Raw genomic sequence first — 26,804 nt, 5'->3', positions numbered from 1 at the left:
CCTTTCCACTGGTTTACTCCTCAAACACCCACAACAGGGAGGACTGAGCCAGGCCAAAGCCAGGAACCAGAAACCAAATCCAGTTCTCTTTGGATAGGATAACAGGATGTAATTTCTTGAGCCATTACTGCTGATTCCCAGGGTGTGCATTAAAAGGAAGCTGGGGTTAGGAATCAAACCCAATACTCTGATGTGGGAGGTGGGTGCCTTAATCAGCATCTTAGCCACTAAGTCAGTTGCCCACCCCAAGGATCATGATTTTGTTTTTTCATGGCCATTGGGAAATTTCTGTGGAACTAGGCTGTGGTTTCAAGGAAATCTTAGTAAATATCTCTGAACTATGTTGCCTAACTTTGTCCATCTTCTGTACAACCAGCATAATCTAGGTGCCATGGTCTCTCAGTAGGAAAACCGCAATAGCCCTCCTTTACCCAAGTCAACAGCTTTCGGTCAGTTTTCTACACCGTGGTTAAAGCAGGCTTCATAAAAGTATGAATCTTACTCATCTCATTCACACCCTGTCCAAAAGTTCAACACTCTTCGGTGGAACATTGGCTTCTGGCTCTGTCTTTGGCTACCTTACTTCTTACCATTATCCTTTCTCTTCTTACTACTCTAGCAGACCTTCTTTAGGTTTTTCATGTCCCCTCTGCTCTTGCCTCAAGACCTTTCCACATATTCTGACTAAGTGGAGGACTCAATCCCCAGATCAGCCTCACTTACTTGGGCAACGTGTTTCTCATTTCCTCCAGTTCTACCCATGTGGGAACTCTTCCCACACCGGTCTTGGCCAGGTTCCTTTGTTCTCTGATTGTTATGTACTGGTGAGTTTCATTTTCATTTCCTGTGCTTGTTTCAAGCCAGGTGGGTACTCAGTGAGTGAACCTTATTAAAGTCTTTCTCCCACTAGGTAGAAAGTGTCAAGAAAGGAGTCTGATGTCTGTTTCTATTCACCCTTGTACCTCTAGCACCTGGCAGCACAGTGCCTGGCACATAGTAGCATTCAATATAATTTTTCTGAATATATTTACTGTTCGGTAAGTGGAAGTCCCTGAAAGAAAGTGAATATGGAGACAAACTCTTTAAAAAACAAAAACAACAAAAGAAAAAAAAACTGAAGCAATTTTAGAGCCTTTGCTTATGGCCAGCCCTGGCTCTTTGCATAAATCTTTCCCTTCAATATGATGAGCAATCATGAAAATCTAAGATGCTTTGCCCATCAGAGATTGTCCATTTAGTTCATGTGGACCTCTAAGTGTGACTTAGGAGTGGCTTCAAAGGATAAAAAACAGAGCAATGTATTTGACTTGAGAGTTACTTTAAACTATATCTTCTCTCCTAATTTTTAATTTCTTGAATGAAGTTCTTTACAATTAAGATAAATAAGAAGACTGCAAAATGCACAACCTTTTCCTTTCACCAGCAAAACACCTGAAAAGTTCAGTGAATGATGTCTGGAAAGCCACCCATGTCACCCATAGGTCACATTTATCCAACAGCCTCAGGACAAATCTTGAAGGCAGACACATGTTGCAACCTACATTATACAACTAAAAACAACTGCTGTGTCTCAGTTCCCTTCCAAAAGTGTATCTCTCTTAGCCTTTATTGGTCTCTATATTTCAATATTGAATGTTTATTACTGGTGTGTATGTGTGCTGTGCAACTCTGCAAGTATTCCAAGTACGGGCATCAGATTAAAAGTCATAATCCTCTCTGTCTTTAACCTCTTAGGGTGCATGAGTTATTGAGATACTTCCAACAATAAATATAGACAGGAAACAGAAAGAACAAAAAAGTGCAGAGAGCACTTGATGGATCATCAGGAGGTTTCATCAGTGGCAAAAAGACCAAAAAAAAAAAAAAAACCAAAAACCAAAAAACAAAACAAACAAACAAACAAAAAAACCACAAGGGTATGTAAAGGGCTGGGGGATCACAGAAAACACCTGGGTCTATTTCATAATCTTGGCAACATGGTTGTAAGCTGTCTCATCAGATGAAACAGTTTTCAAGAGGAAAGAAAGGAGCTGTGTAGAGGCTCATAGAGTAACCAATGGAGAGGGAAGAATTTGCTTCACATCATGCAACTATGTCTGGCCTCGCAGTGTCTCTTCTTATGCTAGGTTGGGAGAGTTGGTCTGTTCACTCTGCGACTGCTTCAGGCATTCATGTTTCTCTTCTTGGTGTTTTCATGATGCTTTTCTTCCAAAACCAACTTGCTTGCCTAGGCAGAGGATAAATCAATAAGTGTGAGTTATGAGGAGAGTCTCAGAATATCAGACCATCTCACAAAGGAGCACATATCTCACAGGAGGATAATAAACTGAGGTGTTTATCAATAACTTGAGAAGTTATTTTTAAATATCTAGTGCTATTGCAAGTATATCTTCTGTTATAATATCATTGTCTGCAAAATGCCTGAAGCTTGGGCACGTTCTGTGTCACATATGTATGTATGTAACTGTTTATTTGTTTATTTATTATTAGAGTCTAACCTCATAATCAGATTGTTCTGTTTGGCCCCTCAAAGTGGCTTGTCGCTGACTGAAAGTAATTTCCCATGACAGGTGCTCCCAGCAGGTGGCTGCTCATGGTACCTGCATAAGAAAGGTAGATTTAGTCAGAGATTTTATTTTAATATGAAATCTGTTATTTCAGCCTGAGCCACCACTGGGTGATGTGCCAAAATTCATGTCTGCAGCATGATTTATTATGTGAAAATACCACAGAACTAATCAGCAGAGTTACTAATTAATACGAATCTGCATTTTTGCATAAGCAATTAGTGCAAGGAGAGAGCAGTGAAAGAGGAAGTTCAACTCCTTTAATCTCAGTGCCTATCCAAGCGGAAAGACCCACCAGGACCAAACTCTGAGATCTACATTTGGAATTTTCCCACTTTGATTAGTTGAAGACATAAAAGGTCAAATTATCAATATTTAATTCAAGTGGAAATGCATTTGTTAAAAAGAAAAGAAAATATTTTATTTAAAGAAGGTGAGGCGCTGGCGGTGAATTCTTAAATTAAAAGTAATTGTATTTTCCATCGCAGTGAAGTCTGAATAAGTTAAGGATTTTGTTTGCTAATAATAATGACATTTTGAAAATCACATATAAGTGTGTATGTGTGTGTGTGGAGGGACATGCTGTATGCTTCTAAGATGTTTACATTGTTAAAGAAATTGCTGTTCTCAGTCATCTCTCTACTAGCTTTTTCTAGTATATTTTGGGTAAGTGATGTTTACTAATATGCAATATTTTAAATTCAGTATGATTTAGAGAATTGTGTGGCTCACCAACAATGAGTAAATAGTTAAATTTAACTCTGTAGGCTTGCTTTCCCATTTAATTTAAAAGAAATAGTTTAGGTGTGGAAGAATTGGAGATTTGATAGGATGATAATGAACAGAGATTTATATTCCCTGTAAAAGTTATGTTCCATAAAACGAAAACAAAAGCATTTTTAGAGATGTTTTATTTCTGTGAACAGCAAATGATGGTTTTGATGTTTTCAGCCAAATAAGTGCAATTGTTAGAATAATGGCTATCTTCTAAAGTTACTCAATATGTGATTATTTTCTTCTTTGCTTCTGACACAAATTATTTTAAGTTCTTCTCCCACCCCTAAACCTAGATATCCACTTTACCAGGAAACTTATTCTACAAAGGTTGCTAATTAGATGCAGACTTACAGCGTTCTACTACTGAAAGTTCAGGCATGGTGGCCAATGGTTTTGTGAAACAAACGTTATGAGAAAACGAAAGACTACTTCTCAAAGTTTTTGCTGAATCCTAACAGGGTGAATTCAGGGCAAGCAAGTGGGAGTTGTCCAGGGTGCTGATACCTTGAGGGTGCTACTTGAATTTTCCCTGTAAGCCTGGGGCGGCAAACCTGGCTCGCCCATGTTCTATCCTTGCCTTTGGAACTACCGAGTCCCCCTCCCACCCCCACCCCCCACCTGCTGCTACCATTGTTCAGGGGAGTCTCAGGCGTCATCCATGTGTCCAAGCTCCCCATTCTTGTGGCTACACCCAGCTACCAGGGATTTTTGTTTGCTTGTTTCTTTCCGTTAAGCAGATTGGCAAACACGGAGTTGCTTGTCAGGTCCAGGACCCCGCAGAACCCTTTGAACCACAAGCTGGTTCAGTACCCAGAAAAGAGGTTGGCACCCTCTGCTCACACTCCCCACATCCGCATAGTGTGACCACAAGCATCCACACACTCATGCACACTGTTACACCTCCATGCATTTATACACATATTCACACACTGACAGCTATATTCACATTCACACACTCGTGTTCGCGTGCACACTATCACACACTTGCACTCTCATTCACACAGTCTCATGCACACTTATGCACTCACATTTAGGTCCACGCGTCCTTGCACACTTAAGAATAATTTTTTGCACACTACTTTGCACACACGGGCTGACACACGAGGCCTTGGACAGTCGTGCTCATGTCTGCCAGCCTTCTCCGACTGCCTGGAGTTTACGTTGTGGATTCTGCATGCTGGATGTTTTAAGGAAAGCCCCTCTACTCTAATGGGGAATTCAGACGATGTCCCTCTGAGGAACCGTGGGCTCCAGGAGGGAAGCCACCAGGGCCTCAGCGGGGCCAAGAGGACGTAAATAATAAATAAAAGGGCCCAGGCAGGCCAAGCTGGGGAGGCCCAGCACTAAATCATTCTCCAAATCACAGCCGCGTCGCGCTCCATCCAATAGCTCTGAGCGATTTGTGGGGCTGGGGGTTGGAATCAATTTTTTCCCCGTTCTCGCAGGTGCAATATGAATCAATTATCTTAATTAAGATTATGCCGCAAGCCCAGGAGATTTGGGGAAGACGGGTTTTGTGCTTGGGGCGACGGCGAGGCATTTTAATAGCGTCTCTTTTGCTCCTGGCTTCCCCCCTGCCGCCTGCCTGTCGAGACCCGGCAGCTCCAGCCTCGGGCCAGGACCCGGGAGCCCAACTGCCTCCCTGGAGGCGGAGGCGCAAAGCCGGCGCCCTGCCAGCGGTCTGGTTTCTTAGCTCCTGGGCCTAGAAGGCAGCTAACGCTTTCAGCCCTCAGCTCCTGCGGCCCCAGCGGATCCCCCAGTACTCGCCACCACTCCCGCCTCCAGTCCCGGAACGCGTCCAGGCAGGGACACCCCCACCTGGGCGGGGCAGGATGAGGGCGCCGCCGGAGGTCTGTGGGGGCCTTCCTAGCCACGCTAGATCCTTTCATTGAACGCAAACCTTCCTTTAGAAGAGCAAGCATCTGCTTTCGCAAGAAACAGGTCACCTCCGGGGACGCTGGCCTTGCCCTGGCTCTTAATCTGGGCTCAGTGAATACACCCTATTCCTCACCCCCCACCCCTTGCCGCCAGCCACACGCTTCCCACCCCCCAACGACCGGGCCACACGCCGCCACCGCCACCCCCACCGCATCCCTCCACGCGCCCCCTCCCTTCCCCTCCGCCCGGCGCAAGCCACGCTCCTCTGTCCCCAGCCCGGCCACACGCCCCCTGCTGCCCCCCTTCCCGCAGGCGCTCCGGCTGCCGCTGTAACGGCCGGGATGCCTGGCCCGCGCCGCGCGCTCGGGGCAGGGACCCGGGGGGCGGCAGATTTGGGGCATTGCTCGAGGGCAGTGAGTCATGAAAGCGGCTTTTGTTGCCTGCGCGTGCGGTTCGCGTGCCGCCCGGCAGCCTGCAGCGCCCAGTGGGGGCCGGAGCTGGGGGAGTACAGCTAACTGGCGGCCTGGGGAGAGGAAGAGAACTTAGGAAACAAGGAGGGGGGAAAGTGTGCAACCGTCCAAACAGGGCCAAAGAGGAGAAAATGAGGAGGCGGGTGGGGCGGCGCGGCAGAGACCGTCCCCAGCGCCGAGGCCCGCCGAAGCTCCAGCTCAGTCCTCTCCAGGCATTGCGGCCCCCTCGGTTCTCCCGACCCGCTTTCTTGCCTCCTTCTCCCCCCTCTCCGCAAGATAAAAAGCACCTCTATCCAAGCTGTTTTTTGGTCTCCTCCTTTCCAGGTCTTAGTCCCTGGCCTCGGCAGCCCCGCGCCCCGCCGGCACTGGCTGAGCGCCGGGTGCACCTTCCGCGCGCAGAGGCGGATCCACAGCCAGGAAGCCCCAGGAGAGCCACAGTGGGTCTGAACCTTGGCCCGGTCTCCGGAACAACTCGGAGTGGCTTTTCCTTTGTACAAATCCCCAGGCCTGAGCATAACGCCACGTAGTCGGATTAGAGGTGAATTTATCAGAGGGAGAGGGAGGAAACGGATCTAATAATTCCCGCACCTTACGCATTTGAGCCTCATCTGGCAAAACACCAGGGCTTTCCTCTTGCCCGGGGAACATCTGGCTCCATCACCATTCTTCTGTATTCCACAGGATGTCACAAACCGGGACGTTTCCCGATTCTCGGGCGGGGATAGTGAGGTAGGGGAGAGATCTTTGGGCCGCCGCTGGGCCTTTGGATCAGCTGGAGATCTCTCTCCTGTGCCACCCCAACATCTCCACCAGTGCTCCCCAACGCCTGAGAAATGAGAACCCCGGACGGACTGCCCACTCCCGCGGCTCTGTGTGCTGGCTCCTAGGGTGGGCGTCTGGAGAAGCGCTGCTCTCCCCAGGCCGTGCTGCTAACGTCCTTGGCCCTCCAGCCTGTGGGCCAGCCCCTGCAGGTTGGTGCTTGGACGTCCCTCGAGGTTCAACCGGGCACCGAAGACACAAATGGCAGGGGAATGGGCGTTGGGACCAGGCTCCTGGGTGAATTCTTTTAACCTCCTCTGTGCTCTTGGCCGGCAAAGAATATATAGAGAGAGTCAAACTGCATGAAATTGTATAGTTCTACCCCGGTCCTAAGATCGACTTATGTCTCGCTTTGGTCGGGTCGCATAACTCCTTTCTTTTGGATTTATGCTGGGCTGGAAAAGCTGCACTGCAACCTTCCAAAAACTGCGATCTCCTTAGGATCCCCACCCGCAGCCCTTCCCAGAAGCACTCCACTCCAGCCTCTCAACCCTGACACTGTTTTGTAAACTCTGGAGACACATAGGGCAATTGCCTTTAAATAAGCAATTGAGCTGGGCTGCATTCATTGCAAAGGGTTTCAGGTTTGGCAGGGGGTACAAAGATAATGGAGGATTAGAAGGGAAGCTGGAGGAGGATTAGACTAAGGAGAGACCAGGCCAACTTCTTTCTTTTTATGTATCAGTCTGGAACATGCCTTGCTCAGAAAGAATCAAGAATCCCTATTTAGTCACAAGCATGAATCCTTCCAAAGGGGTTGGAAGCCGCGTGGTCTTTGCTGGACTCCCAAGGTCGAGGACACCTCAAATCAGAGGCTTAGAGACTTGAAGGAGTGGTAGCCACCAATTCTTCCCAGGATTGTGCCTTTCTAGAAAGAGAAAGAAAAGACCCATCCAACACATGCCGGTTCCATCTCCTCTTTGAGGAACCTTGCCTGAACCAAGTCCCTATTTACATAGATTGGGGACCAAGGGAGTGTCATGGCAGAGTGACAGCCAGAGTGCTTTTAGGTCCATATATTTGTTACAAAGCCGAGGCCGCTGGGGCGCGCCGGCCAGGGAACCAGAAGGTGTTCCTTGGACTGGCAGGGTGATGGCACCCAGTGGTTAAAGGCAGAATTCAAGCACTAGAAAAGCCCCTGGCTCCCAAGCAAGAGCACAAAGGCCACTGGAGCTGGGGTCTACGCAGGAACTAGGCCGCTTTTAGCTTAAGATCCTGGGGGTAGAGAGGGCAGGGCGGAGAATGAGGAGGTCTCCAGGAACAAGGGTAGTTGAGGGTCAGGGCACACGTGGTTGCACGGGTGGTTGGGAGTAGAGTGGTAGGCACAAAATTTCTATACCGAATGAGCTGCAAGCAGGGGATGCACTAGAGAAGCTGGGGGCCAGTCTCAAAGCTGCGTTTGCAGATTAAGCGATTTTCATAAAGTATACGTTTGCCTAGAGGTGCTGATAGGGATTAGAAGCCACTCTTTGGCGCCGATGAGCAAAGCGTCTGTCAAGGCGAAGAACCTGGAGGGGACCTCCCAGAGAGGGCAGGGAGTCGTGATGCCCGGAGACCATGCCAGGGTGAGGAATCCAAAAGGAGCGAGGACTCTTCACACCACCCGCTCAGTCCCCCAGCTACTGTCCTTTTCACCTGTGCCCTAGCGCGCCAACGCAAAGCATTCGCTCTAACCTATAGACCCAGCCCGCCTTAGATTTCCCGCTCCCTTCCCTCAAGTTCCTCGCCCCACTCCTGTGCCCCCTCTCCCTTCTGCCGTCTGAAAGGGTTAATCTCTCCTGCGGGTAAAAACAGGTCCGCGGAGTCTCTAACTGGCGACAGATGGGCCACTTTCTTCTGGCCACAAAGGGGCCGGAATGGAGCGCTCCGCGGCATACAAATGGGCAGGTCACGTGGTTCCCGGCTCTTGGCTGGACCGGGAAGACCATATGGCGCATGCCGGGGAGGAAGGAGAAGGGGCGGGGGGGTGGGTAAGGGTGGGGGTTGAGGGGAGCAATTGTCACCAGAGGGCGGGAGAAGAACAAGGCTGAGCGGGAGCAGGGCGGGGTGGGGGTGGGGGGAGAAGGGAGCGCGCAGTCCGGGCGCGTGCGCAGGCGCCAGGCGCAGGGACCTGCTCGCCACTCAGCCGGTGGCCCCGCCCGCGCTCAGCATCACTATCTCGGCTATATAACCTGCGCACCCGCGCCGCCGGGACACGAGGAATTCGCCCACGCAGAAGGCACTGCATCCAGAGGCCCCAGGGTTATGAGACCGTCACTGCTCAAGACCTACTAACAACAGGTAATTACAAGCCTTTCATATTTTTTTTCCTTTTTGCTTGAGGGTCAACGCAGTAATTGAAGAGCCAGGGCACCTACATATTCTGTATGTGCGCATTTGCAAGCCTATGTCTGTGTGTTGAGACCAGTATCCTTCCAGTAACTGTCCCTAAATACTCTTATATAATGAGTCGCGTCACTCGGTGCTCCCTGCACTTTCTCACTTTAAACAATTTAAAGATTTTTTGAGTCATTTTAAATAGTATGGGAGCTTCTTGGTATTTTTTTTCCAAAATACTCATAAACTCTGATTACGCATTTTTGCTAGTGATGATATTAAAGTCTTAACAGCAAATAACTACTTAACTTTCTTACTTTTAAGAAAATACAAAAAGCTCCTATTTCCAAGAGTATCTGGTTTGAATGCATTTTATGCACATTGAGAGTGTCTAGCTATTTTTTTTTCCATGAATGAAAGAGACTTGGATACCTTGATTATACACACTCTGGAAAATAAATCGGGTTCGGAAACAGTTTAGTTGAAAGTGGTGGTGGTGGTGGTGATGGTGAGAGAGGAGTGGAGAAAGAGGGACCCACTCTTGCTACCTGTTACTGCTCCAGGGTCGGCCAGCCCCTAGCAGATACTGCTGGAGCCAGAAATTCAGTTGTTTGACTAAAGGCTTTTTATTTTCCTTATTAGAAGCGGCAACTTCACCGTTGCCAATCGCTGACCATTGTAATTACTCAATCTTTTAAAGGAAGGTTTGAGGAGAACTTTGAAAAGCCCCAATAAAGAGCGGGCGGCCCTTTCAATGGGTTGTTTATTAGAGAGGAGCCTTCCGCACCTGATCCCCGGCGCGTGGGAGAGCGCTCTGCGCCGCGCCCCCAGCCCTCGCCGCCGCGCCGGCGCTTTTGTGCTAGGTGGAAACTCAGCGGAGGGTGAGGGATAGGAAGCGAGGAGAGAAAGGCGAGGGAGGGATGGGAGACTCCTGCCCACTTTTGTTGCCAACTGTTTCGTTGAGGGCGAAACGGTTTGGTGCGCATTAGTTTCCTCCCTCCGTGCATTTGCTCCTCAAATCTCCCGTTGCTGTAATCTTCTTAGGAATCACTGCCACTGTTAAATTACGTAATGGCTCTTTTAACTTAAATCGCTAAGTACCGAGAAACCGGGGCAGAGATGTGGACATTGGATTTTCAAATTCGTCATTTTTTTTTCTTTTTTGGTGGAGTTGTGAGTGACTTTATGCATGCAGGTAAACATGAAGTCGCTGAAAAGTACACTCGCTTCTTTCCGCACGCAAGATCCTACCGGGCCATACCACCAGCACACTTAACTTCACACTAGGAGACACACACACATGCGTGAGCGGTGTACACAGACACGCATGCAGCTCCCTCGCCCCCACGTCTGTCCTGACGCCTCTTCTACGTACCAGCCGGGGCACACGCGCTGTTATCAAACAGTGTGTACAGCTTGTCCCCAGAGGCATTCATTTGGTAATGGACGGGTACTTTTCATCACATGCCTTTGTAGGGGGTGAGAAAGCGGGAGCTGAAAGTATGTCTGGGTTTTGAGTGTATTTGTCTCCTTTTCTTTCTGTTTGCTCCTCTTCCCTGTTGAATATAGGAAACCGAACTATGACCAAATCGTTCAGCGAGAGTGGGCTGATGGGTGAGCCTCAGCCCCAGGGTCCTCCAAGCTGGACAGACGAATGTCTCAGTTCTCAGGACGAGGAGCACGAGACAGACAAGAAGGAGGACGACCTCGAAGCCATGAACGCAGAGGAGGACTCGCTGAGGAATGGGGGAGAGGAGGAGGAGGAAGATGAGGACCTGGAAGAGGAGGAAGAAGAGGAAGAGGAAGACGATGATCAAAAGCCCAAGAGGCGCGGCCCCAAAAAGAAGAAGATGACCAAGGCGCGCCTGGAGCGATTTAAACTGAGACGCATGAAGGCCAACGCCAGGGAGCGGAACCGTATGCACGGACTGAACGCGGCGCTGGACAACCTGCGCAAAGTGGTGCCCTGCTACTCCAAGACGCAGAAGCTATCCAAAATCGAGACGCTGCGCTTGGCCAAGAACTACATCTGGGCTCTGTCTGAGATCCTGCGTTCAGGCAAAAGTCCTGACCTAGTCTCCTTCGTACAGACGCTCTGCAAAGGCTTATCCCAGCCCACCACCAACCTGGTTGCGGGTTGTTTGCAGCTCAACCCTCGGACTTTTCTACCTGAGCAGAACCAGGACATGCCCCCACATCTGCCAACGGCCAGCGCTTCCTTTCCAGTGCACCCCTACTCCTACCAATCGCCCGGTCTGCCCAGCCCACCGTACGGTACCATGGACAGCTCTCATGTCTTCCACGTCAAGCCGCCGCCACACGCCTATGGCGCAGCACTGGAGCCCTTCTTTGAAAGCCCCCTGACTGATTGCACCAGCCCTTCCTTCGATGGTCCTCTCAGTCCCCCACTCAGCATCAATGGCAACTTCTCATTCAAACACGAACCGTCCGCCGACTTTGAAAAAAATTATGCCTTTACCATGCACTATCCTGCAGCGACCCTGGCAGGGGCCCAAAGCCACGGATCAATCTTCTCGGGCGCCGCTGCCCCTCGCTGCGAGATCCCCATAGACAATATTATGTCTTTCGATAGCCATTCACATCATGAGCGAGTCATGAGTGCCCAGCTCAATGCCATCTTTCACGATTAAGGCACATCAGTTCACCACTCCCAGGAAATGAACCCACTGTTCTTACAGTGACTGTTGTGTTTACAAAAGGCAGCCCTTTGGGTACTACTGCTGCAAAGTGCAAATGCTCCAAGCTTCAAGTGATATATGTATTTATTGTCGTTACTGCCTTGGGAAGAAACAGGGGATCAAAGTTCCTGTTCACCTTATGTATTATTTTCTATAGCTCTTCTATTTAAAAAAAAAATGAGACAGTAAAAAAAAATGCACCGCAAATTTGGTGTAGCTGTATTCAGATCATATTAATTATCTGATCCGGATAACAAAATCACAAGCAATAATTAGGATCTATGCAATTTTTAAACGAGTAATGGGCCAATTAAAATATATATAAATATATATTTTTCAACCAGCATTTTACTACTTGTTACCTTTCCCATGCTGAATTATTTTGTTGTGATTTTGTACAGAATTTTTAATGACTTTTTATAATGTGGATTTCCTATTTTAAAACCATGCAGCTTCATCAATTTTTATACATATCAGAAAAGTAGAATTATATCTAATTTATACAAAATAATTTAACTAATTTAAACCAGCAGAAAAGTGCTTAGAAAGTTATTGTGTTGCCTTAGCACTTCTTTCTTCTCTAATTGTAAAAATAATTGCACAATTTGAGCAATTCATCTCACTTTAAGTCTTTCCTTCTTTCTAAAGTAAAACCAGATCCAGAACTCTCAAGAGGTTGAAAAAAATCAAGAGATGCATTCCCTATCAAAACATATCAATTCAATACATTACTTGCACAAGCTTGTATATACATATTATAAATAAATGCCAACATACCCTTCTTTAAATCAAAAGCTGCTTGACTATCACATACAATTTGCACTGTTTCTTTTTCGTCTTTTACTCCTTTGCATTCCATGATTTTACAGAAAATCTGAAGCTATTGATGTTTCCAGAAAATATAAATGCATGACTTTTTTCATAGTCACACAAATTGTGGTTTGTCATATATTCATGTAATAAATCTGAGCCTAAATCTGATCAGGTTGTTAATGTTGGGAGTTTATATCTATTGTAGTCAATTAGTACAGTAGCTTAAATAAATTCAAACCATTTAATTCATAATTAGAACAATAGCTATTGCATGTAAAATGCAGTTCAGAATAAGTGCTGTTTGAGATGTGATGCTGGTACCACTGGAATCGGTCTGTACTGTAATCTTGTTTGTAATCCTGTATATTATGGTGTAATGCACAATTTAGAATACACTCATCCAGTTGCAATAAAATAGTATTGAAAATCAGAGCAATTGTTGCATTTCTTCTTATAGTGATTTTGTTAAAAAGTATCAATTATTCCTGGGGGAAATAACTGTTTTACCAACTGAATTTTTTTTAAAAAAAATACCAAATATTATTGTAGTGTAAAATGAAAAAAGTTTACTTTGGTATATGCACTGGTCTTTTTATCTTGCTTTGAGAGTCACCAGTTCTGTGTAGATCATGAAGGACCTAACTGATATTTAATTATTTGGAATATAGCATTTGATGTGGGAGAGGGGATTGTGCAGACAAATAGCTGCATTTATTTTTCTTTTAGTGGCTTCACTTTCAGATTCCCCACCCCCCCATTCTTTTAAATGATAATGCTTTATATTTTTTCTATTGTTTTTAACAAGAAGGATTTAGTTAATTATTAACAAACAACATATGAACAAGTACCCTAATTTAGCTTATCCATACACAGATATATGTAAAAGCTTTACTATTTTCTTGGTGCTCTATTACCTGTACATTTTCATGAACTGAACAGGTCTTTCTTGGAAATCAGTACTGTCCCAAAGAGAAAGTTATATACTTATAAATATTAGAAGGAAAAGATTTAAAGACTCCAAGATAGTTCTATGAACATCTTGAGATAATTACAACCTTTTTTTGCAGGAAAAGGGATAATGAATTATTTGTACTTGGGAGTATACTATTGGTGCTATAATTTTAGGAAGGTGTAATTGTTTTATATTTCCCTTTGGGGTACTGTTATGTTGTTTCTCATAAACACAATTCACTGGGAAAACACTGGTGATTCTAAACACTGTGAAGTCCACTTAATAAGGTTGACATTTCTCTTCTTATGAGAAATGACTGACAGTCATGATTTCTAGGGAATAACTTTTTGGCACTTGTGCCCTGGCTCTACTGTGGTGCTCTGATTACTGTCATTAGTAACTCCATTGTTCCTCCTCTGATTTGGATGCCACATTTGATGACAACCCCCCTTCCCAAGCTTGTTCCTTTAATCTCCTTCTCATTGGTGATTTAGGGGTTCCAGAAAGCTGACCTCATTTAGCAAGCTGCTCCAGAAAAATGTGAGTAATCTAATGGACGGGAACAATTAACCATACTAATAACATTGCCAATGGGGCGACATCAAGCTGTGACAGTAGCAGTATGGAATATTTCGGTGTTAAACATGTTTGAGTGCAATTTAAAATACATCATTTTAAAGTGTTTTTCATCAGCCTTCATCATATGACAGAAATACTTTTAAGTTAGTTGCAGCTTTATCCAAAATGAAGCAATCTCATTCCAAGTGAATCAGAGTTGTTGTTTATAAATCAAGCTGTTGCTTCCTGTATCATGGATTGTTCTCACTGTTCTTGCTTTAATAGATGTAATATTGATATGATAACCAAATCCTTCCAGCCTTTGAGCACAGGACCCTTTGAAATGAACAAACATATCTGATCTGATCTACTAAGTAGCTCTATTTCACCTATAATTAAAATGAGATATCTCCATGCATCTAAAAACTGTTGCATTAGTGGACCGAAGAAGTAGGAGAATGAATGGCATTTCCAGAATTCCAGCTTTTAAAACAGCAAGCAGGGGAATTTATACCGTGGATTTTATTTAATAAAGGAGAACTGAACACTGAAAGTTAAGGTTGATTTTTTTCAGCCTATATAACTTCATTCTAAAGCATAGGATTCTTTCAGTCAGAGAGTAACTCACATGCCACCATCTTTTATTCAAAGGCAGGCACAGATGTTCCTTCTGCAGGGGAGGTTTTAATTTATGAAAATGATATTGTTTATGCATGAATGAACTGCATGCACTCTGCATAACACATAGCACTGCCATCTGATCAGAGGAATACCACAGAACCAGTGCCAATGTCAGAAACATATTCTACACATTTACTCACTTAAATGTTTAATGAATATTTGGAAGGCATTGTCAAACCACAAGAAACATTTTAAATTATCTTCTTCTTTTCTTTTAGGAATTGCTTCCATGTTTAAAAAGAGTTCCTAGGATTGGCCAATGCCTATATCTAGCTAATAAGAAAATGTTTTACTAAGTGAAGGTCATGCAAAAAGAAGAAATGTTGGCAACTCGGGCTTCACTGGGGAACTGGTTCTTGTAGTTTTGTTGTATGACACTTATTATGAGTAATATTTAGGATTCTGTGTGCTCCTTTGTCCTGAAAAATTATTATTCCTATCAAAGAAGATACTTAGAACTATTCATTCAATGTGAAAATCCTTTGAAGTGTTATTTCTAGTAGCAGCTGGAATTTAAAATCAATCAAAAATTTTCTAGCTGGAGTTGAAATTTGGCTCAATATTTTAACTGGTGCAAAATTCCTTCTGAACAAGAATAATCTGCATAACTTGGATTTCACTTACATTACTCATTGCAATTGCATAGTGTTATCCATCTACTTTTAATCCTTAAAAAGACAATTATATACAAATCAAAATTGCGAATGTCCTACTAATTCTAGGTTTATAAATACAGTAAAGTAACATTTGAAACAAATTTTAAGTGTTTTAAGTTGTTAATCCTTAATCTCCCAATGTTTTCAACATCTGAAGGTCTATACAGTCTTACAAAATTAATGCGTTTTCAGCATGAAACTAACAATTAATAAAATGATAAATGGCTCATTAGCTAATGGTTTGAACCAAGCTGTTTGGCTTCTATAATTATATAAGAAGTTTAAAGTGAAAATATCTATTAAACAATTAATAAAACTAGGCTTCAAAACACTGACCAATTTTGTCCTGACAGGAAATGTAAAGTAGCAGAACAGTTTCTTAAGCTACACTAAAACCTCTTTCTGCTTTCTCTCTCCATCCACTACCACTTATTTCCTGAAAACCATCTAAATAAAATCTTTAATTCCAGGGTCTAATAAAGAGTAAAAGAGCCAATGCAACATCTTGTGGAACACCAGGACTGAGAACTCTTGTTACCATTGCAAAGAGGCGTTCTGGCATCAGATGCTCAGTGATTTGTATGGTGGCATAATCATTGGCTCCTGGCCAGGCATTATGTTTCAGAGGACACTATTGTCAAGATCCATTCAACTAGAAATCTGCAGTGTATGCACTCAGAAGTGGAGATCATCTGCCTTCCTCTGTCAGGAAGAATTCTGTGCTAGCAATTGACTCATGGACTCCCTTCACACACACTAACACTTGGTTCAGTGGCTCTGATGGAATTAACTGTGTAGCCAAACTAGTGGCATCAACAAGACAAGGTCACAGTCTCCGGAGACTCTTGGTTAAATTGCTATTTTAAGATGCTTTAAAATGTGGAATAGTGTGTTAAGGTTGGGATAAATCTTCACATTTGTTAAGTGTGGATTTGGCCATCTAAACAGTATTCTGCTATTTGCCCAGCTAATTTGGAAGTGGATGGATTATAAGAATAGATCCCCAGGTATGGAGAAAGACAAAGAGATGAATCTGGTAGCACAATTATATGGAGAATAAGAGAGTATAAGAATATAACAAGAGAGTAAGCTTAGCATATATGAGGTAATCTGGTAATTTACTTTGCTGTAAAGCAAATCTTCCTTTACACATTCATGTCTAAGGACAGCCAGTCAGAAAGATGTTCTCACACCCTTATCAAGTCATTGCTAAGTGCTTTTCACCCATTTACACATTACATTATCAAAGCAGCTACTTGCCTTACAGACCAGGCAACAGCCGGAACCTGGGATGTCTAGATGTTTGCGTTCCCGCTTCCTTTCTTCATTCAGGCCCTTGTTTTGATGTCCCTTCTTCAGAAAAGACCTCCTCAGTCCCCCTGTAAAGTCACAACCACTGTCAGCCCCACCAAAATAGGCAAACTCATATTGCCTCTCCCTTTCTTCAGAGTATATATCCATGTGATGTTATCTTTCACATTCAATTGTTTATTTTCAAAGTATCTAATCCCTCACTAGAACAGGGACCTTATCTCTTTTGTTGCTATTTCTCTGGTGCTTAAAAGACCTAGGAGATTCTCAGTAAATATTAACTCTCCAAGAGAATGAAACTACACCAGGCCGGTTGCCTTAACTACTGTGCTATAAGTCAAGTCAGGTGAGAATGGAGAGGACCACAAATGATCCACAGCCCAGTAGATATCATAAACATTAATTCTTTTTTTTTTTTTTGACAGGCAGAGTGGACAGTGAGAGAGAGAGACAGAGAGAAAGGTCTTCCTTTTGCCATTGGTTCACCCTCCAATGGCCGCCGCGGTAGGCGCGCTGCGGCCAGCGCACAGCGCTGATCTGATGGCAGGAGCCAGGTGCTTCTCCTGGTCTCCCATGGGGTGCAGGGCCCAAGCACTTGGGCCATCCTCCACTGCACTCCCTGGCCACAGCAGGGAGCTGGCCTGGAAGAGGGGCAACCGGGACAGGATCGGTGCCCCGACCGGGACTAGAACCCGGTGTGCCGGCGCTGCAAGGCGGAGGATTAGCCTAGTGAGCCGCGGCGCCGGCCCATAAACATTAATTCTATGAAAACAAAAGCAACAACAACAATTGAACCTAATGATAGTGCATGGCATGAAATACCACTCCTTTATTAGGATCATGGGTTTCAGTCCTTTCTCCCATTTTTTCTTGATATCATTTAGTTAAACATGAATTGAAACTGAAACAGAACTAAAATATTATAGGCTATCTTCAGATCATGTCAAAATTTTTTTTTTTACATTTATTAAGCACTCTCTTGAATGCGTGCCAACTTTTCCTTTCTGTTCATTGTTGTTTCAGCAACATTTTGGGTATTAAAATTACTTTAGCTGATATTTGGTACTTTAAAATCTTCAACACATAAACAGCAGGTCAATATTATTTCTTTAGTGTTCCTCTCAACGATGTCAGTTAAGACAGCACCACTTTCGGTGACGTCAATGAAGGGGTATTACAATGCTTAGCAAAACTGTTAATTCTCTGCCTCTGGTGTCACTAGCAATTATGATGCTTTTCTTCTCAGAGCAGGGAATTACAGATTTATAAGCTGTGGTATGTTGCAAGTATGTGACTAAGTAGAGTTCACATCCAATAATAGAAAGGATAATAGAGGGTTCCACAAAGAAGATTTAAGAATATACCAGTTGTTACTGTTAACAGGTAATTTTATAATTTTTACTACAGCCACTGACTAAATACTTAATAGACAATTTTTTAAAAAAGATTTATTTATTTATTTGAAAGGCAGAGAGGCAGAGGCAGAGAGAGACAGGTTTCCATCCCCTGGTTCATTTCCCAGATGGCCGCAATGTCCAGAGCTGTGCCAATCTGAAGCCAGGAGCCAGAAACTTCCTTTGGGTCTTCCATGCGGGTGCAGGGGCCCAAGGACTTGAGCCACCGTCTACTGCTTTCTCAGGCCATAGCAGAGAGCTAGATGGGAAGTGGAGCAACCAGGACTCAAACCAGCGCCCACATGAGACAATGGCACTGCAGGCAGCAGCCCTACCCACTTGCCCTTCAATAAACAATTTTTAAAATGCGTATGAATTTCAATTAGCTCTAAATAGTGAAATTTGTTATAATATTTCTTTACTAAAAACATTTATTAGTTAATAGAGGCAAAGCTGCTTGTTTAAATATTTTAAAATCCCATTGTGAGATTTTTGGATAAGGAAACTCTATCTTCATGCTTCATTGACTATGACTGGTATTAAAAATGTTAAGCAAAGAGACTTTTTATGTGAATTCCCAATATTTCATTTTCCCCTCATTGTGCCTTTATCTTACTTCACTTATATTGTCAAGTTGTATTGGGTTGAGTAGTATCACTTTCTCCAACTTTCCCCCTCAAATGCCCCACCCCCCATAGCTTGTGCCCATCCAGAACCACAGAATGTGACCTTATATAGAAATAGAAACACTTTGGATGCAATTAAGGATAGAAATAGAAACACTTTGGATGCAATAATTAAATTATGATGAGATCACGCAGGAATAGGGTGGGCCCTACATTCAGTCACTGATGTCCTGATTTCTTCAGGACATGTAAACAGAGAACACATGGGGAGAAAGGCAGGTAAAGACAAAAAAAGAGGGTTGGAGCTATATATCTGCAAGCCAGAGTACCGCAGGAATTGTGAGAAAACACCAGAGCTGGGAGGCACATGGCACAGACATTTCCTCCAAGTCCTTGTGATGGAACCACCCTTGCTGATGCTTTGATCTTGAAACTCCAGTCTCCAGGGCTCTCATCCAATATGTTATTGTTATTTGAAAGCCACTAAGTTTGTGGTAATTTTCCTTTTTTTAAGATTTATTTTATTTATTAGAAAGAGAATTACAGAGAGAGGTAGAGACAGAGAGAGAGGTCTTCCATCCGCTGGCTCACTCACCAGATAGCTGCAACAGCTGGAGCTGTGCCAATTCAAAGCCAAGAGTTTCTTCTGGGTCTCCCACATGGGTGCAGGGGGGTCCAAGGACTTGGGCCATCTTCTACTGCTTTCCCAGGCCATAGCAGAGAGCTGGATCGAAAGAGCAGCTGCCAGGACTAGAACTGGCGCCCATATGGGATGCCGGTGCTTCAGGCCAGGGCTTTAACCCACTGCGCCATAGCACCGGCCCCAGTTTGTGGTAATTTTCTATACACACACTGAATTCTACAATTGGTATTCAGTATTCATAAATGTAGGAGAGTTCATTTAAATTCTTCTGAATGGGCCAACATTGTGTTATGGAGGGTTAAGCTGCCACTGGCAGTGCCCATATCCCAAATTGGAACATCTGTTTGAGTCCTTGCTGCTCTGCCTCTGATCCAGCAGGGAGCTAATGTGCCCAGGAAAGCAGCAGGAGATGGCTCAAGTCCTTGGGCCCCTGCCATTCATGTGGGAGACCTGGATGGAGTTCCAGGGTCCTGGCTTCAGACTGGCCCCACATGCTATTGTAGCCATTTGGGGAGTGAATTAGCAGATAGAAAATCTCTTTCTCTGTGTCTCTTCCTCTCCCTCACTCTGCTTTTCAAGTAAATAAATAAATATTAAAAAATTAATTCTGAAAATGTCACCATGACCTTTTAATGACACAATATAGAACTATAAGCATATTTTAATTAGTATCAGTTTTGTTATTTAAAAAAGCAGAAAACAATAGATATTAAATAAGTATCTGCATTATACAAAATTGTATTGCTTATTATTCATGTGGATGAAGTTAAACTTTCATCTAGGTTTAGTAAAATGTGGGTGGGTCCACTCAGTAAACTAAGGGTGACTTTTTAAAATAGCCTTATTCATTTACTTGAGAAGCACAGTAAGAAAAGAGAGAAACAAAGAGAGAAAGAGAGTGGGAGAGAGAGATCTTCCATCGGTCTGTTAACTCTCCAAATGGCTGTAATAGCCTATGCCAGGCCTAAACCAGGATCAGGGAGCTACATCCAGGTCTCCCATATGGGTGGCAGGGACCCAAGCACCTGGGTCATCTGCTGCTTCTTTCCCAGACACATCAGCAGGGAGCTGGATCAGAAGTGGAGCAGCCAGGACTGGGAACAGGGGTTCATATGGATGCTTGCCTTGCAGGTGGTAGATTAATCCACTAAGTCACAATGCCAACCCCAATTTTTTAGAGGTCTTACCTTAAATTCAATAAAAAGCATAAGATATCAACTATGATTTATTCTTCTTATGAAAAATGGCACATTTGATTTCCAGGGCAGCATATATGAAAGTATTTAAAAAATGGAATTAAAAGAAGTTTACTTTTGGTGTGAGATTTTTTTGAAATCCATGCATACACATTTTTGTAAACTTTTTAAAGACTACTTGGGTGTATGCATTTCAATTTTTTTTTGCACGAATATGATTTTTAAATTCTAAATGCTACAAAATTCTTGAACTACCCTTTTAAACCAGTTAAATAGAACCTTTGGAGGAAAATGTAGTTTTTCCCTGAGTTCACAAATGTTCATTTAACCCACACTTTTAGAACATGTGAAATGACAAATTATTTTTTAAAAATTATGGTCCTGATGAATTTAAGCGCCATATTCTGTCTCTATTTCTAGGTTATCTAGGACCTTAAACCAGTACTCTCATTGTCAGCTTGAAACTCAGAGGCTAAGACCCCAGCTTTAGGTAAAACAATGCATCTGATTATCTGACTGTCTTGATTGCTCCAAAGGCAAGTTGCTGCTATTTCCCCTGATAGTATTCAATTAATGAGAAATTTTGGTTTTATGTAGATCTGAGATTCTATTTTGTTTTTAGTCTTTGTTTGCTTTTTTAAAATTTGCATTTATTTGAGAGAGAGAGAGAGAAAGGGACGGACACAGAGGGAACTCCCATCTACTGGTTCACTCCTCAAATGCCTACAACCAAAGCCAGGAGCCAGAGAACACTATCCAGGCCCAGTTACTTGAGCCATCACCATTGCCTGTTTGCATTTGCCAGAAGCTGGCATTAAGAGGCAGGCAGGCACTCTGATGTGGGACTTGGTCAAGGCAACCTAACTGCAAGGCTAAACATTGCCCTTGATTTATTTTTACTTTTCTGCACACCCTTACTTCTGTGTATATGAGTAAAAGATAAATCTTTTCTGTTTTTTTTTTTTTTTAATTTTTGACAGGCAGAGTGGACAGTGAGAGAGACAGAGAGAAAGGTCTTCCTTTTGCCGTTGGTTCACCCTCCAATGGCCGCCGCGGTAGGCGCGCTGCGGCCGGCGCACAGCGCTGATCTGATGGCAGGAGCCAGGTGCTTCTCCTGGTCTCCCATGGGGTGCAGGGCCCAAGCACTTGGGCCATCCTCCACTGCACTCCCTGGCCACAGCAGAGAGCTGGCCTGGAAGAGGGGCAACCGGGACAGGATCGGTGCCCCGACCGGGACTAGAACCCGGTGTGCCGGCGCTGCAAGGCGGAGGATTAGCCTAGTGAGCCGCGGCGCCGGCCTAAATCTTTTCTGTTTTAAGTCTCTGAATTAAAAAAAAAAAAAAATTACAACTTTGCTTCTGTTGACTGATGAGTGTTAATTTATTAGACAAAATTTTACATACAAACACCTCACTGAGACTTCAGAGAAAGAGAAATTTTATTTTTTTGCTTTTGAAATTTATTTATTTATTTGAAAGGCAGAGTTGCAAAGAGGCAGAGGCCAGTGAGAGAGAGAGAGGTCTTCCACCTGCTGGGTCACTCCCCAGATGGCAGCAACAGTCCGAGCTGCACCGATCTGAAGCCAGGAGCAAAGAGCTTCTTACAGGTCTCTCATTCAGGTGCAGGGGCCCAAGGACTTGGGTGGGCCATCTTTCACTGCCTTCCCAGGCCATAGCAGAGATCCGGATGGGAAGTGGAGCAGCCGGAACTTGATCTGGCGCCCATATGGGATGATGGCGTTGTTACTTGCTATGCCACAACGATTAGCCCCGAAATTTCTTTTTTTTAATGTGAGAAATATTGGCAGAGACATGTACTTTTCACTTGACAAATGTAGTATATATGCAGATCCTCAGAGGCCTGGAACGTGGCAGCCAGGTGACTACTTAGAGTAGAGTAAGGCAGAGGGACACATGCTGACCCTAAAGAAGACAGAGTGAATTCTGGGAGAGAAAGTGTTTCTTGCATTATCTTTTGATTTATTTATTTTTTACATTTGTATTTGTATTTAAGATTTTTAAAACTTTTAATTAGTTTTAACAGATTCAATATAATTCATAGATACAATTCTAGGAATATGATATTCCCTTCCTTCTTCCCCGTTTCCTGCATTATATTATCTGAGCTTCTAGCTCAACTCTCTCCTTAGGCCATCTTTACCTCTCCTGTATTTTCCAAAGACAATATTTGGGGCAGGAAAGAGAATTTTAGGAGTAAGGATAAGAGAGTAATAGGAGTCTATTCTTTTTTTTATTTTTTTTAACTTTTATTTAATGAATATAAATTTCCAGTGTACAGCTTATGGATTACAATGGCTTCCCCCTCCCATAACTTCCCTCCCACCCAAAACCCTCCCCTCTCCCACTCCCTCTCGAGTTCTATTCACATCAAGATTCATTTTCAATTCTCTTTATATACAGAAGATCAATTTAGTATAAAGATTTCAACAGTTTGCACCCACATAGAAACACAAAGTGAAACATACTGTTTGAGTACTAGTTATAGCATTAAATCAAAATGTACAGTACATTAAGGACAGAGATCCCACATGAGGAGCAAGTGCACAGTGGCTCTTGTTGTTGACCCAACAAATTGACATTCTAGTTTATGGCGCCAGTAACCACCCTAGGCTGTCGTCATGAGTTGCCAAGGCTATGGAAGCCTTCCAAGTTTGCCGACTCTGATCATATTTAGACAAGGTCATAAAAGACAGAGTGAGGATAGTAACCAATGATCCTAAGAGTGGCATTTACTAGGTTTGAACAATTATACAGCATTAAGTGGGGAAGAGGACCATCAGTACACACAGGTTGGGAGTAGAACCATTGGTGGTAGAGTAGAGGTTATGATTACAAAGGAATGAGGCCCAAGTGTGCTAGACAGGGTCTAGAACAAAGGACAGAGTCATTATTAGAGGAGCTAAGAAAGGTGCTGTCTAAGCTACAATTAAGTTTTCTGATTGAGAGGCAAATAGAACCTGATAGAAGGGGCTTGATAATAATCTGTTGGGCTTTAGGCCTTGTAAGTTAAGAGGCCCAGACCTATCTATCTCTTCAAATGGGGTATATCCTAAGGGAGGTGTGAACCTCCTAGGGGAAGGCACTCTGTTGACTTTCATTACTTGGCTGGCCTGGAAGGAGAGCTGGTCAGGTAAAGGCAGGTGGCATCTCTAACAAGAAATTTACAGTTCTGCCTGCAATGTTGCTGACCCTACTTGACCATCCCCTCAGCTGCAGTGGTCACTTTGGAAGTTGGGCTGAGTGAAGGGCTTTTCAGCTTAGAGCCAATAAGATCTGTGGCTCTGACCTGGGCATCCTTCGACTCCAGGGCAGGTCCATTTCCAGTGATCTAACTCTTGGCAGAGCTGCCAGGGCTCTTCACGAGCTGACTTCTGCTGAAGCCCAGGCTTACCACTTTGAAAGCCACTGCAGTGGACTGGCCTGTTGGGTCTGCTTGAGGGCAGATCACTGTACAGATCAGCCATTAATAGGCCTGCCACCCATTGCTTCTGATGCCTAGCTTTCTTTTCCTCCTGGTTTGTGTTAAAGCAGACCAGAGGATGCAAGTCAAGGGAGTGCCCGTATCCCATCTCTAATCTTCGGTGGTCTGAACTAGAAGTCTATAGTCACAGGCATGTTCTGTAGTAGTTTTTCTAAGGTAGACAATGCCCATGAGGAAAATTATATTCTCACTTTAAAACTTTCTTTCCCTTTGGTCTGAAAGGGAGGTTTTTTTCTACTTACTGTATACTTCGCTGATGGCGAAGTGAATCTAGCTATGAGATTATTATTTAAGTTCTTATTTTGGCTATGCTATTACAGAAAAATGTTAGCCATCTCTTTTATAAGGTCTAAAGATTAAATTGTGCATCCTACAGATTCCTTCATAATAGAATTAGTTTCCTACCTTGAAGAGAATAGAGAAATGAAAGAATAAGTTGGGCTTAGAATAGAGAAATGAGGGAGCAAGTCCTAGATCGCTTGCTGACAATAGCAATATCACATGAATACTTAGCAAACCGTTTCAACCATTAGATAACAACTTAAGAAAACATTTACCAGAAGGTCCAATGCCTTCTATAAATTTTAAGAATCATGTATTTGAAAACACCTCTTAAATATCTAACATGGTGTAGTTTAACCAGTAAACTTAAGCACAACCATATAAAATGTTTTAGTTTCTTTCTACCAACAAGTTTAAAACATATGATACACAGATTCAGGTCACACAAATTAAAATGTATCTTTGATTGATTTTAGCAGCTTAAATTTATGGACAATCTTATCTATAAGCCATTTAAAATAAAACTCTTAATAAAATTTCCTATGTGGACATACAATATGTACACACATATAACATAGCATAGTAGACCAATATAGCAATTTTAATAATAGCTTTTAAAATCTTTAACTCTTTTTGTAGATTGCCAATTGATTTGAATTGCTTTTTGTTTTTAGATTACTTTAACACATTGCTTTAACAGAGCATCAGAGTTTAATTCTATGTCAAAGAGAAATTGAGCTTCCTGTGATCTTTTGCTGTGAGGTTTCCTTCCTTTACCTTCTTTCATATTGGTGACTGTGTTTCTGTGTTTCTGTGTGTAACACATCTTTAAGCATCTTTTGCAGGGCAGGATGAGTGGCAACAAATTCTTTCAGTTTCTGTTTGCTATGAAAAGTCTTAATTTCACCTTCATTCACAAATGAGAGCTTTGCAGGATATAATATTCTGGGCTGGCAGTTTTTCTCTCTTAGTACCTGGGCTATATCTCGCCATTCCCTTCTAGCTTGTAGGGTTTCTGATGAGAAGTCTGCTGTGAGTCTAATTGGAGATCCTCTGAGAGTAATCTGACGTTTCTCTCTTGCACCTTTTAGAATCTTTTCTTTATGTTTCACTGTGGTGAGTTTGATTACAATGTGTCGTGGTGAGGATCTCTTTTGGTCATGTTTATTAGGGGTTCTATAAGCTTCCTGTACTAAGATGCCTCTGTCCTTCTCCAAACCTGGGAAATTTTCTGCTAGTATCTCACTGAAAATGCCTTCTAATCCTTTCTTCCTCTCCATGCCTTCAGGAACTCCTAGAACCCGAATATTAGGTTTTTTAATAGTATCCTGTAGATTCCCGACAATATTTTTTAGATTTCTAATTTCTTCTTCTTTTCTTTGGTTTGCCTGTTTCCTTTCCTGTTCTCTGTCTTCTAATTCCGATATTCTCTCTTCTGCTTCACCCATTCTGTTTTTAAGGCTCTCTAATGTGTTTGTCATTTGATCTATTGAGTTCTTCATTTCATTGTGGTTTTTTGTCACTATCACAGTTTCATGTTCTACTAGTTGTTTCATTTCATTTTGATTCCTCCTTAATATTTCATTTTCACGAGAGAGATTTTCTATCTTGTCCACTAAGGATTTCTGTAGTTCAAGAATTTGTTTTTGAGAACTTCTTAATGTTCTTATCAATTTTTTGAGATCTGCTTCTTGCATTTCTTCGATCTCATCATCTTCATAATCTTGAATTGGGGTGTCTTTTTCATTTGGGGGCATCATAGTGTCTTCCTTGTTCTTGTTACCTCGGTTTTTGCGTTTGTTGTATGGCATGTTGGAGATATTTGGTTTCTTCACTGTGGTGTTTTTTCTTGTTACGCTATGGCTCTATATTAAGTGGACTGTGTTCTTTCGGTGGAGCCTTAGAGGCTTGAGATAAGTGTGGACTGAGAGCTCTGTTTGGTTCCTCAGGGTTGAGGGTGTGTCAAAGATGACACTCCCAGGTTAGGTGTGGTAAATCTCTCTTTTTTTTTATTCAAAAGGGAAGTAATTCCGCACAGCTGAACGTAATTGGAGGTAGTTAGCAGGCAAATGATATACCCACAGGAGCCAGAGATCGGAAGCTCTTTCCCAAGGACCACACAGGGAATCTGTGCTGCCCTCAGTGTGGGCTCCAATTCTCCTGCAGTCTCCCACTGGGTTGCCAAGTTAGATGCTAATCTCCTGTTATTTCACCCCTCCCCCCAGAGTCAGGTTTTTCTGCTAGGCTCAGGGCTGGTGCAGACCTGAGGTCGCCCTGCTTATGACGTATGTCCAAAATGGCGCCTGCTCTTTGTCTTGCTCGCCTTTGAGGGGTGAGTGGAGGGAGAGAAACTCGTGTCCGTATCGGTCACTTTTTTTCTTTTTTTTTTCCTCTCTCTCTTCTAGTTAGCCTGGTGAACTTTTCCCCACGGAGTTTCAAGCCTCGTTCCCTCTAGTCTCCTCTTTCTGCTTGCCCGCTGGTGTCTCGGGCTATGGAGGTTCGGCTCACCTCGCGTTCCAGTGCTGGTGCGTTGAGTCTGCCGCTGGTGTCCCGAACTTGGGCTCCCACGCTCTCCACGCAGGTCCACTGTGAATCACTAGTTCCGGAAGAGTTTCTGCTGCTGTTTCTTCCCCTACTCTTCCTTGACCCTGCAGTATCTCCACTT

At 43.5% G+C, this 26,804-nt stretch overlaps 1 protein-coding gene across 1 annotated transcript; it reads left to right on the top strand.

Annotated features, from left to right (window-relative positions):
- The first annotated feature begins 8,635 nt into the window (after positions 1 to 8,635).
- NEUROD1 (neuronal differentiation 1) lies at positions 8,636 to 12,693 on the top strand. The gene is made up of 2 exons (XM_062200885.1): positions 8,636 to 8,791; positions 10,397 to 12,693. The coding sequence occupies exon 2, from the start codon at positions 10,408 to 10,410 to the stop codon at positions 11,476 to 11,478; it is 1,071 nt and encodes a 356-aa protein (XP_062056869.1). The 5' UTR covers positions 8,636 to 8,791; positions 10,397 to 10,407; the 3' UTR covers positions 11,479 to 12,693.
- The last annotated feature ends 14,111 nt before the right edge of the window (positions 12,694 to 26,804 follow it).

Source organism: Lepus europaeus, chromosome 1 (genome assembly GCF_033115175.1).
Source record: "Lepus europaeus isolate LE1 chromosome 1, mLepTim1.pri, whole genome shotgun sequence".
NCBI classification, from domain to species: domain Eukaryota; kingdom Metazoa; phylum Chordata; class Mammalia; order Lagomorpha; family Leporidae; genus Lepus; species Lepus europaeus.
The sequence above is the reverse complement of the archived record's forward strand: the minus strand, read 5'-3'. Positions and strand labels throughout refer to the sequence as shown.

Coding starts and splice junctions, on each gene's coding strand:
- NEUROD1 (XM_062200885.1), top strand. CDS start 10,408: ATGACCAAATCGTTCAGCGAGAGTGGGCTGATGGGTGAGCCTCAGCCC.